The 14,656-nt window shown below is 40.8% G+C and overlaps 1 protein-coding gene across 1 annotated transcript in view; it reads left to right on the top strand.

Annotated features, from left to right (window-relative positions):
- Window positions 1-14,656, top strand: part of LOC141006892 (ryanodine receptor 1-like) — a 49,264-nt gene that overhangs the window by 15,032 nt on the left and 19,576 nt on the right. Inside the window, exons 41-83 of the mRNA XM_073479187.1 lie at window positions 130-241; window positions 355-498; window positions 921-1,194; window positions 1,297-1,411; window positions 1,575-1,707; window positions 1,799-1,893; window positions 1,970-2,105; window positions 2,217-2,403; window positions 2,512-2,623; window positions 2,733-2,853; window positions 3,033-3,202; window positions 3,304-3,524; window positions 3,612-3,702; window positions 3,807-3,947; window positions 4,033-4,196; window positions 4,296-4,374; window positions 4,608-4,697; window positions 4,782-4,922; window positions 5,006-5,083; window positions 5,173-5,248; window positions 5,332-5,455; window positions 5,796-5,911; window positions 6,028-6,095; window positions 6,188-6,309; window positions 6,464-6,513; window positions 6,697-6,757; window positions 7,314-7,440; window positions 7,539-7,650; window positions 7,750-7,831; window positions 7,938-8,068; window positions 8,158-8,478; window positions 8,568-8,808; window positions 8,954-9,041; window positions 9,140-9,232; window positions 9,688-9,702; window positions 12,780-12,950; window positions 13,075-13,134; window positions 13,249-13,383; window positions 13,666-13,778; window positions 13,892-13,988; window positions 14,079-14,188; window positions 14,299-14,350; window positions 14,448-14,522. Coding sequence (XP_073335288.1) covers window positions 130-241; window positions 355-498; window positions 921-1,194; window positions 1,297-1,411; window positions 1,575-1,707; window positions 1,799-1,893; window positions 1,970-2,105; window positions 2,217-2,403; window positions 2,512-2,623; window positions 2,733-2,853; window positions 3,033-3,202; window positions 3,304-3,524; window positions 3,612-3,702; window positions 3,807-3,947; window positions 4,033-4,196; window positions 4,296-4,374; window positions 4,608-4,697; window positions 4,782-4,922; window positions 5,006-5,083; window positions 5,173-5,248; window positions 5,332-5,455; window positions 5,796-5,911; window positions 6,028-6,095; window positions 6,188-6,309; window positions 6,464-6,513; window positions 6,697-6,757; window positions 7,314-7,440; window positions 7,539-7,650; window positions 7,750-7,831; window positions 7,938-8,068; window positions 8,158-8,478; window positions 8,568-8,808; window positions 8,954-9,041; window positions 9,140-9,232; window positions 9,688-9,702; window positions 12,780-12,950; window positions 13,075-13,134; window positions 13,249-13,383; window positions 13,666-13,778; window positions 13,892-13,988; window positions 14,079-14,188; window positions 14,299-14,350; window positions 14,448-14,522 — 5,244 coding nt within the window. The remainder of the gene's footprint in view (window positions 1-129; window positions 242-354; window positions 499-920; window positions 1,195-1,296; window positions 1,412-1,574; window positions 1,708-1,798; window positions 1,894-1,969; window positions 2,106-2,216; window positions 2,404-2,511; window positions 2,624-2,732; window positions 2,854-3,032; window positions 3,203-3,303; window positions 3,525-3,611; window positions 3,703-3,806; window positions 3,948-4,032; window positions 4,197-4,295; window positions 4,375-4,607; window positions 4,698-4,781; window positions 4,923-5,005; window positions 5,084-5,172; window positions 5,249-5,331; window positions 5,456-5,795; window positions 5,912-6,027; window positions 6,096-6,187; window positions 6,310-6,463; window positions 6,514-6,696; window positions 6,758-7,313; window positions 7,441-7,538; window positions 7,651-7,749; window positions 7,832-7,937; window positions 8,069-8,157; window positions 8,479-8,567; window positions 8,809-8,953; window positions 9,042-9,139; window positions 9,233-9,687; window positions 9,703-12,779; window positions 12,951-13,074; window positions 13,135-13,248; window positions 13,384-13,665; window positions 13,779-13,891; window positions 13,989-14,078; window positions 14,189-14,298; window positions 14,351-14,447; window positions 14,523-14,656) is intronic.

Below are 14,656 nucleotides of genomic sequence, written 5' to 3'. Positions count from 1 at the left end.
GAACAAATCATTTACTGTCATTAAGTCACTGAGTTTGTATTTTATTTATTTATTTTTTTTTCAAAAGTTAGATTTGCCATTTTGCCTTTCCAAAAATTTTATTAAATGAGCATACTTGCTGTTGCGTAGGTCAACATGCTCATGAACTTTAAGAACTGCGCTGAGGATGAAGAGTGCCCTGTACCTGATGAAGTCCGCAACGCTATGCTGATGTTTCACAATGCTCTGCTTGTACACTGCGGTGAGTCTTCATCCAGAGTGTCAAGTCTGTTGACACAAAAATTTGGAATTGACACTGAGGGTGGCAGCTTTAAATAAAAGTTACAGTATCTTAATAAAAAACTTCACTCTTAGGTGTTCATATTGAAGAAGAAGAACAAGAGGAAGAAGTGGATAATTCTGTCCGTGGACGACTGCGCCGTTTGTTGGAAAAGGTGAAGACTTTCCGTGAGAAGAAGGTAGAGGTGGAGCCTGAGCCTCAGGAAGACAAAAAACCAAGTGAGCCTCTCCAACTCCAATAAAACTGTCTTTTATTTTGAGAAAGTAGAAATATTTCACAATCGCCTTGTTAAGTGATCAAACAAAAAGAATATCAGAATATGAATACGAATCAAAGAGTTAAAAGAATCAGTAGCCACGATGAACACATAGCACAGACTACGTAACTCATAATTTAAGTATTCATTGTGTGACAGAAATCACTAGGCATGATAGTACTTATTGGTCATATAGCAGCACCATTGTTTACCCCTAGTTTAGCAGCTACACTGGCAGGAAAATGGCTGTTACCGTATTACTATTATGAATTATAAATAGAGGATTTATTTGCCAATGTGTTTTGTTCTTGGACAATACAGTGATGTGTTATCTCTGTCTTTTGTACTATTGTGTAACTCTTTATGCTTTATACTGTTTACCAGGCACACTGCAGGAGCTTATTTCCCACACTATGATCCATTGGGCCCAGGAATCATTTATCCAGAACCCTGAGCTAGTGCGTATGATGTTCAGCCTTCTTCACAGGCAGTACGATGGGCTGGGTGAGCTCATGCGTGCCCTTCCCAAGGCCTACACCATCAACCAAGTGTCAATTCATGACACCATGGACCTGCTGGAGTGCTTGGGTCAGATCCGCTCACTGCTTATTGTCCAGATGGGTCCAGAAGAGGAGAGGCTTATGATTCAAAGCATCGGGTATTTTAATTATTCTGAAGTTCTTGGCTACAAGTGAATTCTTTGATAATTGGACATGGAGCAAAAATCAAACTTCAACAACAATTTTTTTGTCTTCTTTAGGAACATCATGAGTAATAAAGTTTTCTATCAGCACCCCAACTTGATGCGAGCTCTGGGCATGCATGAAACTGTCATGGAGGTCATGGTTAATGTACTTGGCGGTGGGGACTCAAAGGTATATTTTTTATTCTACTCAACTGCACTGTAAGTCTGCTCATTGTACAGGTAGACCTTGCTTTATATTGCCACCAGGTAATAGACAAATTAGACTAGCACACGATTAGCACTAAGACAGACATTATATGTAACTTACCTTGTAACTTGCTTTCTTCCAACAGGAGATCAGATTCCCTCGAGTGGTGACAAACTGCTGCCGTTTTCTCTGCTATTTCTGTCGCATTAGTCGTCAAAATCAGCGCTCTATGTTTGACCACCTCAGCTACCTTCTCCAGAACAGTGGCATCGGCCTTGGTGATTGTCTTTGCCAAGTTCCAGCATTATTCTTGATGATTTATTCACATGTGGACTGTGATGAAACTGGACATTCTGTGCTATTCTCTAGGAATGCGGGGCTCCACACCTTTGGACGTGGCTGCTGCCTCTTGTATTGACAACAATGAGCTGGCATTGGCCCTTCAAGAGCAGGACCTAGAAATGGTAAAATACAATCAATGTTCACAAAAATGCCTTTTCCAAAATTCTTCATCTTTTAAGTAAACTGATATCTTTCCAGGTGGTGAAATATTTAGCTGGATGTGGACTTCAGAGCTGTCCAATGCTGCTGTCTAAAGGCTACCCTGACATCGGCTGGAATCCTTGTGGCGGAGAGAAATACCTTGACTTTCTTCGCTTTGCCGTATTTGTAAATGGTCTGATTTTTCATTTGCTACTCAAAGCAATATTTAATTATATTACCCTTTTTGTTTAGGTTTTTCTCCCTTGTTAATAACACTTAATATGGTTTTCTTTCCCTTTTGTAGGAGAGAGCGTAGAAGAGAATGCCAACGTGGTGGTACGTCTTCTCATTCGCAGACCTGAGTGTTTTGGTCCAGCCCTAAGAGGGGAGGGTGGTAATGGTCTGCTGGCTGCAATAGAGGAAGCCATCAAAATATCAGAGGACCCTGCGAGGGACGGTCCTAGTGTCAAGAAAGACAGACGCTTTCCCATGTAAGAGCTCTCAGCTTTGGTTTAGCCTTTTGATGGTATTTAATGAGGCACCAGAGAATGCTTTGTAAGTGTTGCTGTAGCAGAAAGCCACTGTCTTTTTTCTGGTAGGTTTGGAGGAGAGGAGCAGCATGAGGAGAACAGGGTGCACCTAGGAAATGCCATCATGTCTTTCTACTCTGCCCTCATTGACTTGCTGGGACGCTGCGCTCCAGAGATGCACGTAAGCTGTTTAGTAGCTACCATACTGGACTTCTACTGGAAAGAAAGATACAGATATAGCAAATCTAGTTGAAAATGTCTTCATAAAAAATGAGCTTTTGTCTCTACAGTTGATCCAGGCTGGTAAAGGTGAGGCTCTGAGGATCAGGGCCATCCTGAGGTCTCTGGTCCCTATTGAGGATCTGGTGGGGGTCATCAGCCTTCCTGTTCAGATTCCTTCTTTTGGAAAAGGTGAACACACTGAATTTATGAAGTTAGCTGGCTTTAATGAGTGTTTATTCTTTTAATTAACACAGAATATAATGTTAGTATCCTAACTCACAGTTATCAAGGTTTAACTAACTCACTCACTAGCTCACTTTTGTTTAATTTTGCATATTGTTAATGATTTCTCCTGTATGTTTTCTTAGACAACAGCATCATAGAACCAAAGATGTCAGCTAGTTTTGTGCCGGATCACAAGGCTCCCATGGTTCTGTTCTTGGACAGAGTGTATGGTATTGACAACCAGGATTTCCTGCTCCATGTGCTGGAGGTGGGCTTTCTGCCTGACATGAGGGCTGCTGCCTCTCTGGACACGGTGAGCCATAAACACTATGTATACATATAGTTGTGTATGGTCCTTGGAGAGAAATGCAGAGCAGGATTATGACCATACTATTGGATTTTTCTGTTCAACAGGTTGCTTTCAGCACCACAGAGATGGCCCTTGCTTTGAACCGTTACCTGTGTTCCGCCGTGTTACCTCTCATTACCAAGTGTGCCCCACTCTTTGCTGGCAGTGACCACCGTGCCATAATGATTGACTCCATGTTGCACACAATCTACCGGCTGTCTCGTGGACGTGCATTCACAAAGGCCCAAAGAGACATCATTGAAGAGTGCCTCATGGCTTTGTGCAAGTGAGTCTAATCTCATGGCAAACTTTTGATGTAATTTAATACTGCCAGGTTCATAGTTTAAGTTCTCTTTGTTTATCTTTCTTTCAGACATCTACGTCCATCCATGCTTCAGCACCTTCTGAGACGGCTGGTGTTTGATGTGCCCATTCTCAATGAGTATGCCAAAATGCCACTGAAGGTATGGGAACCTTTAACCATTTTAGATATTAAACAAAATATCCCTTTGCGTTCACATGTTCTTCTGTTATTAATTTTGTACTTTCAACTTTTTGCACCCTGCAGCTTTTGACCAATCACTATGAGCGGTGTTGGAAATATTACTGCCTCCCTAACGGTTGGGCCAACTTTGGAGTGGCATCAGAGGAGGAGCTGCATCTGACCCGCAAACTGTTTTGGGGGATCTTTGAATCGCTAGCACACAAGGTGGAGTCTCTGCACAGACTTTTTTGTTTTCAGTACATTAGATGGTATCTGGACATGTTGTAACAACTTGTTATTGTGTTTCCAGAAATTTGATGCTGAGATTTTCAAAATTTCAATGCCATGCATCTGCGCCATTGCTGGAGCCATTCCTCCTGACTATGTAGACGCCAGCTACTCCTCAAAAACCGAGAAAAAGGCTTCAGTAGATGCAGAAGGAAACTTTGATCCTAAACCAGTAGAGACCACGAAGTGAGAGGATTTTTGACGTTAGGTCTTTGAAGACATAAAGTATCTCGCTGTAAAATAATTGAACGCTAACTGTGCTCTTGATTCTTTCTCCAACCATAGCACTATCATCCCTGAGAGGCTGGATCCCTTTATCAACAAATATGCTGAATATACACACGACAGATGGGCCTTTGAAAAGGTAAAACCTTGTGTTTCACTCACTGTAATCACTCATAATATTTTAATACCATTCTTCAGCTAATTCAGTAGCAACATGCTTGGTTGGTTTATTCAGAACAACCATACATTATGTAATAGAAAGCATAGGATTTATAATTCCAAATGGATAGAGACTTAGCACAAGTAAGAAGGAAGCCATTGGATATTTGTGAGCATGAATAACAGCTGTAAAACATCATGTGTTTGTTTCAGATCCAGAATAACTGGTCATATGGTGAGGCGCTGGATGAAAATGCAAAAACCCATCCTATGCTCAGGCCCTACAAAACCTTCTCAGAGAAGGTAGGTTCACGCTGTGCACTGAATCTTCATGTACATTGACCTCAAGTCCCAGCTTCTGATCACTCTGACATTTTTTTCTGGCAGGACAAAGAGATCTACCGTTGGCCAATCAAAGAGTCAATCAAAGCCATGATCGCATGGGAGTGGAATCTCGATAAAGCTAGAGATGATGAAGAGTCAGACAAGAAGAAGACAGCATCACGTAAAATCTCACAGACTGCACAGGTATGGAGCCGTTGGATGAAATATACTAATACTAATAATGTTTTTTACTGTGTAGCATATAATGATAACTCCTTCTGTTCTAGGCAACCTATGACCCAAGCCATGGCTACAGTCCACAGCCCATTGATATCACACACATGGCTCTTTCAAGAGATCTGCACGTATGTAAAAATAGTAAATATTTGAACCTTCTGTGCCATAATCTTAGCATCTGATCAGTATTCAGAGTTTTATATATGTCTGTTCATAGTCTATGGCAGAGCAACTGGCAGAAAATTACCATAATACCTGGGGACGGAAGAAAAAGATGGAACTGCAGGCAAAGGGTAAGATTTTTTTTAGGGGGGGGGACCTGAAAAGAGATTGGATTTCATTTTCTTGAGTTTTGACTGTTCTTCTGTTTGTGTAGGAGGTGGAACACATCCCCTGCTGGTGCCCTATGACACTCTGACAGCAAAAGAAAAGGCACGAGATAGAGAGAAAGCTCATGAGCTGCTCAAGTTCCTGCAGCTTAATGGATATGCTGTCACAAGGTAGTAATGCAGTGGAAGAATTGATATATTTATTTAACATTCAGCAGGGAGTTGAATTTTTTTCCATTTCATGCAAACTGCAAACATAGTTTCTGATTAATGGATGCATGTAGCTGTACCATTCTGTTCCAAGTCATAGCAATGCTTGAAAATTCAAAAGATATTGTTTATAAAGACAAACCAACACATAGCAAGCAAGTTATCTTTAGTTTTAGGCAATGCTTTCTGTTTATGATCATAGACCCTTGACTAAAAAGGAACCAATTTTGAACGTTGCCTTTTGAAATTATGTTTTATGATTTGCAAGTACAAAATACAAAAAGTTAAACTCTGCTCTTAGGGGCCTGAAAGATATGGAGTCTGACATCTCATCCATCGAGAAGAGATTTGCATATGGTTTCCTGCAGAAGCTGTTGAAATGGATGGAAATTGCACAGGAGTTCATCGCTCATCTTGGTACTGTGGGGCAAGGATGAAAAACATAGACTTTGACATCTGATAGATCTGTGTTGTTCTAAGTTAAAGTAGATCTTGCCAGCATAATTGTGATACTATCATACTTTGCAATACAGAGGCTGTGGTAAGCAGTGGCCGTGTGGAAAAGTCTCCTCATGAGCAGGAAATCAAGTTCTTTGCCAAGGTGAGACTGTTGTGTAAAGCTAGAGTGGTCACAATTTTGAAGACCTAACTTGTCCTCATTGCTGTACTAAATGTAAAAACTCTGCCTCTCAGATCTTGATGCCTCTAATCAACCAGTATTTCAAAAACCACTGCCTCTACTTCTTGTCGACACCCGCAAAAGTTCTTGGTAGTGGTGGGCATTCTTCAAATAAGGAGAAGGAGATGATTGCTAGGTGATCTCCTTTCTTATTCACATGTAACACACACAGATGTTATGTTTGTATTCTTTTCATTTATCTTTTATCTTTCATTTTCCTCTTTTATCAGTGTTTTCCTTTTCTTTTTTTACTTGCATTTTCCTTCCCTTTCCTTTGCTTTGCATCTTAGTATCTTCTGTAAAATGTCTGCCCTGGTGAGACACAGAGTTTCTCTCTTTGGTAAGATACCAGTTTCTTTCTGAATCGTTTCCCTCTTTTCTGTGTTTCTCATATGTGGCTGTATTGTATTCTCACCCAGGTTAGAGCAAGTGCAATTGCATTTGTTTTATATGTGTATACAGTATGTGATGAACTGAATTCTCAAAAAGATCTCATAACAGCCTAACTGTATTGTACATGCAGGCACGGATGCTCCAGCAATTGTTAACTGTCTTCACATTCTGGCACGCTCATTGGATGCAAGGTTTAGTATTTTTTAAATTTTTTTCTCTCCAATATGTATCTCGTATTTTAAACCTGGGCCTCATTTCTACATGCTTTGGTGTGTAAATTACTAATTGGTACCAAAAGTTTTGGAACTGCTCCAGTAGATTATCGCAGCTGGCAGCTGCAAAATGGGCTGCAATGGCTGCGACGTAATTCTTAGGGGCAACTGCGCCAGTCAAAGTACTGTCTTACAGGGCTTGTTTTTGCCACTGAAAGGCTGAGAAGTTTCTTACAACACTGTGGACACGATCACCACAGAGATAAAGGGTTTTATTAAAGAGTAAGATTTTTTTCAATGAACCTGGAGCTGTTATATCACAACCTGCATTGAAAAAAATATTTTTACCTTACAAAACAGTGGAGTTGCTGTACTACTGCTGTCTTGATGTTATTGTGTGTCAGCAGAACTGACTGTAACACAAAATGATGTACGATCTCCCAGGTTTAAAAATACCAGAATTACCCTTGAAGATGAAAATGTTTTTTGTTTGTTTGTTTTTTTTCCTCCTAATATTTCTTATTTGCTTTATTAGGACAGTGATGAAGTCAGGGCCTGAGATTGTGAAAGCCGGGCTGCGGTCATTCTTTGAGAGTGCTGCTGATGATATAGAAAAGATGGTAGAGAACCTCAAACTGGGCAAAGTATCTAAAGGCAATCAGGTAAAAGGACACCATATTTGAAAAATGTTGCTATCCCTGACTTTTCCAAATTATCTGTTAAACATCTGAACTTATTCTGAGTCCATGATCCTTTATAGCAAGTGAAAGGCGTGTCCCAGAACATTAACTACACAACCATTGCACTGCTCCCAGTGCTTACTTCCCTGTTTGATCACATTGCTCAGCACCAGTTTGGAGATGATGTCATGCGTGAGTGCTTTCAAATCAGTACTATTTCTGATTTTACATGTTGTTTATATATTCATTCATCCTGACACTGCTGTACCTGTCACTGTTGCTTGCACACAGTGGATGACCTACAGATGTCATGCTATCGCATCATGTGTAGCATCTACTCCCTGGGGACTGTCAAGAATCCACATGTTGAGAGGTAACTTGTAAGCTGCACACATTACAAGTAATTACAAGTTACATGACAAGTAATTTAGAAGTAGATACTTGAGAGCATTTTATGCGCATCTCCTTTACATTTACAGGCAAAGGCCCGCTCTTGGAGAGTGTTTGGCTCACCTTGCAGCAGCTATGCCAGTGGCCTACTTAGAGCCCCATCTAAATGAATTCAATGCTTTCTCTGTCTACACCACAAAGACACCCAGGGAGAGAGCCAGTGAGTGCATTACTCTTTCCTCTGATTTGTTTTCTGTCTAACAAAATCTTGTTTCTGACTTTTCACTTCTTGTCCTATGAATCTCAAAGTCTTGGGCCTTCCCAATGAGGTCCAAGAATTGTGTCCAGACATCCCAGAGCTGGATGCTCTGCTAAAGGATATTGGGGACTTGGCAGAGTCCGGGGCTCGTTACACTGAGATGCCTCACGTGATTGAAATCACTTTGCCCATGCTGTGTAACTACTTGCCCCGCTGGTGGGAGAGAGGACTTGAGAACTTCCCCGAGATGGAGAGCCGCATCTGCACTGATGTCACATCAGAACATCTCAATCAGCTGCTGGGCAGCATCATGAAAATTGTGGTCAACAACTTGGGTATTGATGAGGCCTCTTGGATGAAGAGGTTGGCTGGTGAGCGCTGTTTTAAACTCTTTTTCCACAGAGTTCACTGAAGTGTGGTTTTGTACAGGTAAGATGACTACATTTGTTTTCTCTCTTAGTGTTTTCACAGCCCATTGTCAGCAGAGCAAAGCCAGAAATGCTCAAATCCCACTTTATCCCTACAATGGAGAAACTGAAGAAACGCACTTCAAAGGTGGTGGCTGAAGAGGACCATTTGCGGATGGAGGGGAAATCAGAGGGTGATGAGGAGGACGGCACCATACGTGATGAGTTTGCTGTCCTCTGCAGAGACTTGTACGCCCTGTATCCTCTGCTTATTCGATATGTGGACAACAACAGGTACAATACAATTACAGTTTTAAGCTGTGAATCCTAACTGGTTCTGGTAGAATTCCAACACAATGCACTCATCTTTTCATAAATTGTTCATTAGGCAAGCTTGTTGTGACTTTGGGAAGGCTTAAAGTACTTTGTGCTGCTGCAGGGCAAGGTGGCTGACATGCCCAGACCCTGATGCAGAGGAGCTCTTCCGAATGGTTGGAGAGGTCTTTATTTTCTGGTCCAAATCTCATGTGAGTATGTTAATTTGGCCTTTGAATGCATCCATTTATAGCAGCTCACATCCTTTGCTGTAGAGTATGTATCCTGTTTCTCTCTTGCCTTATTGTAGAACTTCAAGCGAGAGGAGCAGAACTTTGTGGTGATGAATGAGATCAATAACATGTCATTCCTCACTGCTGACAGCAAGAGCAAGATGAGCAAGGTGAGTTAATAAAAGGCAGAGCCAGTACTGCGGCAGGACTGGTTAAGTGTCGATTTCAAATCAGGCATATTGTGTAACAACTGTGTGTGTTCCTTTCTGGTGCCCTTATTTTTATCAAGATTTTTTAGTCTTTGTTATTTTACCATCCATTTATAAATGGTCATGTATTCAAAATATTGTATGACTGACTATAGTCCATCAAAGAAATCTAAGACATGAAGGCACTTACGCACCATGTACAGGATTTCAAAAGTTTCTGTTAGTTTGTGATTTTGTTTGTGTTCTGTTTTTAATACTCTTGTTTATTGGGCTTGGTTAAACATAGCAAAGTCTTCTATAACTTTTGGAGGGTTGATTTTAATTGGCAAATTTGAAAACGATAGCAGCTGTGTTAACAATATTCTCTCTTTGGCTGTCCCTTGTCCTCTTCTTTTGGTTTGCGGCTGGGTTTCCAGGGCGGGGACTCAGAGGTTAGACTTTGTTCCTGCACGACCGCTGTGCTGACCGCATGGCACCTCACTTTGGGGGAGCTTTTCATCAACCCCTCCAGCACACTGGCACATCTGATCCACATACACCCACAAAGACACATGCACACTAGTGTACTTATGCGCTTGTGCGCCCAGACACACACAGGAACATGCACATTCTATTCAGAGAGACATGACCAGAGACAACTATTTCAGTGACAGCTTTTCTGTACATGTAGCTCTATCTGCTGAGTCATGAATACTTTGCAGTCTTTAATGAGTGGAACAAAACTCAGTTGAGAATTTGTCATTGCTATAAATATAGTTATTCATATTAATAGAATATGTAAATCCTAGCCAGAAGTTTCTTCAAAGGAGCGACAGATGGAGACTTGTCTCCACTTTCACTGAGCCTCTGCACTTGTGCACTGGCACACATTCTTAGACTGGATCACTCCATGTCTAACACAAAACTACTGATTTATGCCTACATACTGTAGATTTTAACGAGTGTAAAGTTATACATAAGGGACAACTGCAATTAATATGCACTAGGAAGACATTCACATTATTCTCATAAAGGATCATTGGACAAACGGGCAGGCCCCATGTCTGGGCCATTCCCAGTCCTGCCAGTGTGTGAGGGGGGGAGTCTGGAGGCGCTTGATGAAAGTACTCAGCTGTAGAGTTGGGCTCATGGCACTGGGCTTTACACCAAGCCCGGGGTGGCAGTGAAAGCACAGTGCCATCATCCTGTCACTGAGTTTGCTCTTTTTTGATCATAGTTGAGTTGGAGTCTTCTAGTATGTCTTTTGTTTCTTTTTGTTGAAGGATGGTTGACCTGTAGCGTTTGTAATGCAGCTTTTTGCCACTAGGGGATGATGTTAGTCTTCTCTGTGCTCTTTCTTCTCTCCTCTCTGGAAATTCCATTTCACACCATGATTTAGTTTCCCTAGTATCCACACTAACACAAGACTTGATGCTTAACATCGCTGAAGTAGATATCTGGTTCCCTCTTTAGAATGTGCTCAAAGTGACCATGTACCTAACCTACACATTAATTCACTCTTTTGACCTAAATTATTCCCAAAAATGCTTTGCATTGTTTCCTCTAAACTAGTCTTCCATAACACACTTGCATCTGGCTCTGAACTGAAGCAGCAGCAGTGGCTTGTGTACATCTGGCACTGTTAGTGTTTGTTATACAAATATATAATATGATAACATTTCTGCATTAAAATGTTTAAAAAAATAATCACAAGATTTTTGTAATATATTTAGTTGAGTCACGTATTTACATTATCCCAAATGTTTCCACTAATGTTCAAACCAAGAGAAATACATGATTTTACTCAATGTATCGGTGCGTTTCTTTAGTTGCTATAACCTAGGGGAGGGAGTCACAGAGTGATGACGGAAGTCGGCAAACGTGACTAAACGTAATGTGAACAACTCCCATGATCCCATGCTAGTTAGCCTTTTTGTTTTGTTTTGATGAAAGACCCCTATCGGCATAAATAACATACTCTGCATTTTTACCATGCCTCTGGGATAAACTTAATTGTACATGTCAGACAATGACATCCTAACAAACACCTATAACGAAAAGTTTGCTGTTAGAGAGCCTGAAACTGGCCTTTTCTGTTTGTTTTTCCATCTTAATGGACCTGTCTGAGTGTTTCTGGTCCCAGGAAGTCAATTAAAAGACCTACCTGTAAAATCTAGCTGTTAACAAGGCAAGGTGAAGGTTTAGATACTTGGGCCACTTTAGTCAACACCAAATTATTTTTTTTAAGTGGCCAGTGGGCCATATTAGGTGCCTCTAGAACTTACTGTGAGTAATATGTGTATTAGAAGTATAAGTATCACTCATGAATATCGTCCCCAAGTTATTTGACGTTCTAAAATAGCACCCTACGCTTTTGCGTTAGTTGACGTTACTGTGTGATCCTGTTATCTACACTTCTATGGTTCAAGTAGAAAAACCGTGTGTATTCATTCAGCATGTATTTAATAGACTAAACATTCATATTACGAATTTAATTCATTTATATATTTTAAGCCCTCACATACATTTGCACATCTTGGAAGACTCCAGAAAGAGCAGATGACAGAAGGACTGAACTCTGACCGAAACAGAACAGGAGTTCAGGAGGCGAGCACAGGGACAAATCCCATAGACAGCTTGTTTTACAGTAGTTGTGTGATTTTAACAGCCTGCTGCTAATCTGTCTAACTCTAATTTCAAGAGTTTTGTTCTGTAACATCATCTAACATTTTAATCTTTCACCAAGGGCTGCACTTGTTACGGAATTTAATTCACATTTAGAGAACGAAAACATATGAGTCTGTTTTAGCTATTTATCCTGTTAAAGGAATGCTGGATGGGTTGTCACTTGAATGAAAAATGTTTTCTGTTTGCATGTTTTGTAAATGCAATTTCAGTGATTTACTCTATTATCAGACCCTTTCCTTTCAGCTTCCCAGCTATATCCCCACTTTGCCCTCACATTTTCACTATTCCCTCTACTTACCAGTCTGAGCTCAGAGAAACAATCATTTAATATCTGAGGAAAAACAGGAAATAGACATCCAAATGCAAGCACCTTATTCACAGTAGCATGTTTGATAAGAATCCCCATTGAATGTAGCTGGGCATTTCAACATGGAGAGATGTACTGTTACTGCATAATAGACAGTGTGCAGTCATTACTAAAAGGTAGGACGATGTTAAATTGTCAGTACGTAAAAAATCACCAAGGTTTGTTATGAGTTTTAATGACTGCTGACTGTGTTGACAAACTCATTTTATGTTTACTGTATATTGATGTGATATATGGGTTTATACTGTGTAGCATTAGTTGTATTTCTTTTCTTTGTGCTGTTGCAGTCATTCCTAGCATTACTGGAAAGAATGTGTAATTAGTAATGAGGGCTTATATCCATGAAAGTGACTGCCTGGTATTGAATCAAGGCTGACATGTGTTTGATGCAAAGCAGTTTTAACTGTGGTGTCATACCTGTGGCATTTTATGAGATACTGTGAATGCTTTGTGCTATATTGTCCTTTTTCTCAGGGTGGAGGCTCAGATACCGAACGCACCAAGAAGAAGAGGCGGGGAGATCGCTACTCTGTGCAGACTTCACTTATTGTGGCTGCCTTGAAAAAGATGCTCCCCATAGGTCTCAACATGTGCTCTCCCGCCGATCAGGAGCTTATCAACTTGGCCAAGATCAGATACTCTTTGGTATTTTTTAATGACTCTAGTAAACATCTGTTGTCTAATTTAATACAGTCACCATTCCATAACAGTTTTACCAACCAAACCATTCTTAGGGAGATAATGGTTGATTAAACGTTTTACTTTACAGAGAGACACTGATGAAGAAGTAAGAGAATTCCTGCAGAACAACCTTCATCTCCAGGGCAAGGTATAATTCCTGGACTGTTAGTCTAATAGTGTAATAGTGTTGTACCTTACAATATTTACCTCAGTGGAAACAGATTTGTAATGATTGAGTTCTTTATCCCTGCGTTGTGGAAAGGTGGACAACCCATCCATGCGGTGGCAGATGGCCCTGTACAAGGAGATGGCAGGAAAGGCTGAAGATGCTGATGCTCCGGTGAAAGTTGTCAAGAGAGTGCAGGAGGTTTCTGCTGTACTCTACCACCTTGAACTTGTGAGTGACCAGTCTCAGCCACATTCAGTGTAGTAGATGCATGTTGTTTCTCCAGCACAAAGTTTGAATTTGTCAAGAGGACTTTCTACAATCTGAAAGCATGAAAGATAATTTAAAAGAAAAGAGAGTAGTCCAGCTATCTGAACCAAATTAAGCTTTTGTGACAGGTGGTTCTTTTGAACTGCAGCATATAATATGTAAATCATATATAACTTTTCCTGATGTACATTAAAAAGTAAGCATAATAACACTTTTGGCCAATGTCTGCCTTCTCCGATATAGACGGAGCACCCGTTTAAATCCAAGAAGATGGTGTGGCACAAATTGTTGTCGAAGCAGAGGCGCAGGGCTGTAGTCGCTTGCTTTAGGATGACGCCACTGTACAACATTCCAAGGTGAGAAAGCTATCAGAACTTACATGTACAGTATGGGCTGTTCACTAAATAACTGCGAAAGATGTTCGAAAATGCAAACACAAGATCGTTCCGTTTTGTTTTTTGCATTACAGGCACAGAGCTTCCAACATGTTCCTGGAAGGATACAAACGCAACTGGCTTCACACTGAGGGTTATTCATTTGAAGACAGGATGATAGATGACTTATCTGTGAGTGTCATCTCACATCTGCTGCATCTGAATTCTTTATTTTTATTTTTCTGTGCCATTGCTCACCCTTCCTCTCCCTCTGCAACCCAGAAAGCAATGGAGCAAGAGGAAGGAGATGAAGAGGAGGAAAAGGAAACAAAACCAGATCCCCTGCACCAGCTTATTCTGCATTTCAGTCGAACTGCTTTAACAGAAAAGAGGTTAGACAGGTCCTCACTGATACAACCACACTGATGTCAGAAATGTGGTGTAAACACAGGGCGACATGTTATTTCTTGTTTACCGTTGTCTTCTTTTGTCCCTATTTCAGTAAACTCGATACAGATCATCTTTATATGGCATATGCTGACATTATGGCAAAGGTGAGTCATTGGATGTTGGCTACAAGTTGAGGTTTGTACTGTAAAAAATGTACTTTGAAAAACTCATCATTTTTCCCTTTCCTCTGAATTTCTTTAGAGTTGCCATATTGGTGAGGAAGAAGAAGGGGGAGAGGAAATGGTGGAAAATACTGAGGATGAGCTGCCCTTTGAGGTGCGACAGTCAGAACTGGTAATGGGCGGCCAGGGGCTAGGGACCAGGAACACAGTGGAGCGGTAGCTCTCAATGCATTGAGTGACCTCATCATCGGAACATTACCTCACAACCACATCTCTCTCTTTGTCTCA

Source organism: Pagrus major, chromosome 13 (assembly GCF_040436345.1).
Source record: "Pagrus major chromosome 13, Pma_NU_1.0".
Lineage (NCBI taxonomy): Eukaryota > Metazoa > Chordata > Actinopteri > Spariformes > Sparidae > Pagrus > Pagrus major.
Note: the sequence above shows the minus strand (reverse complement) of the source record. Positions and strands in the feature narration are given on the sequence as shown.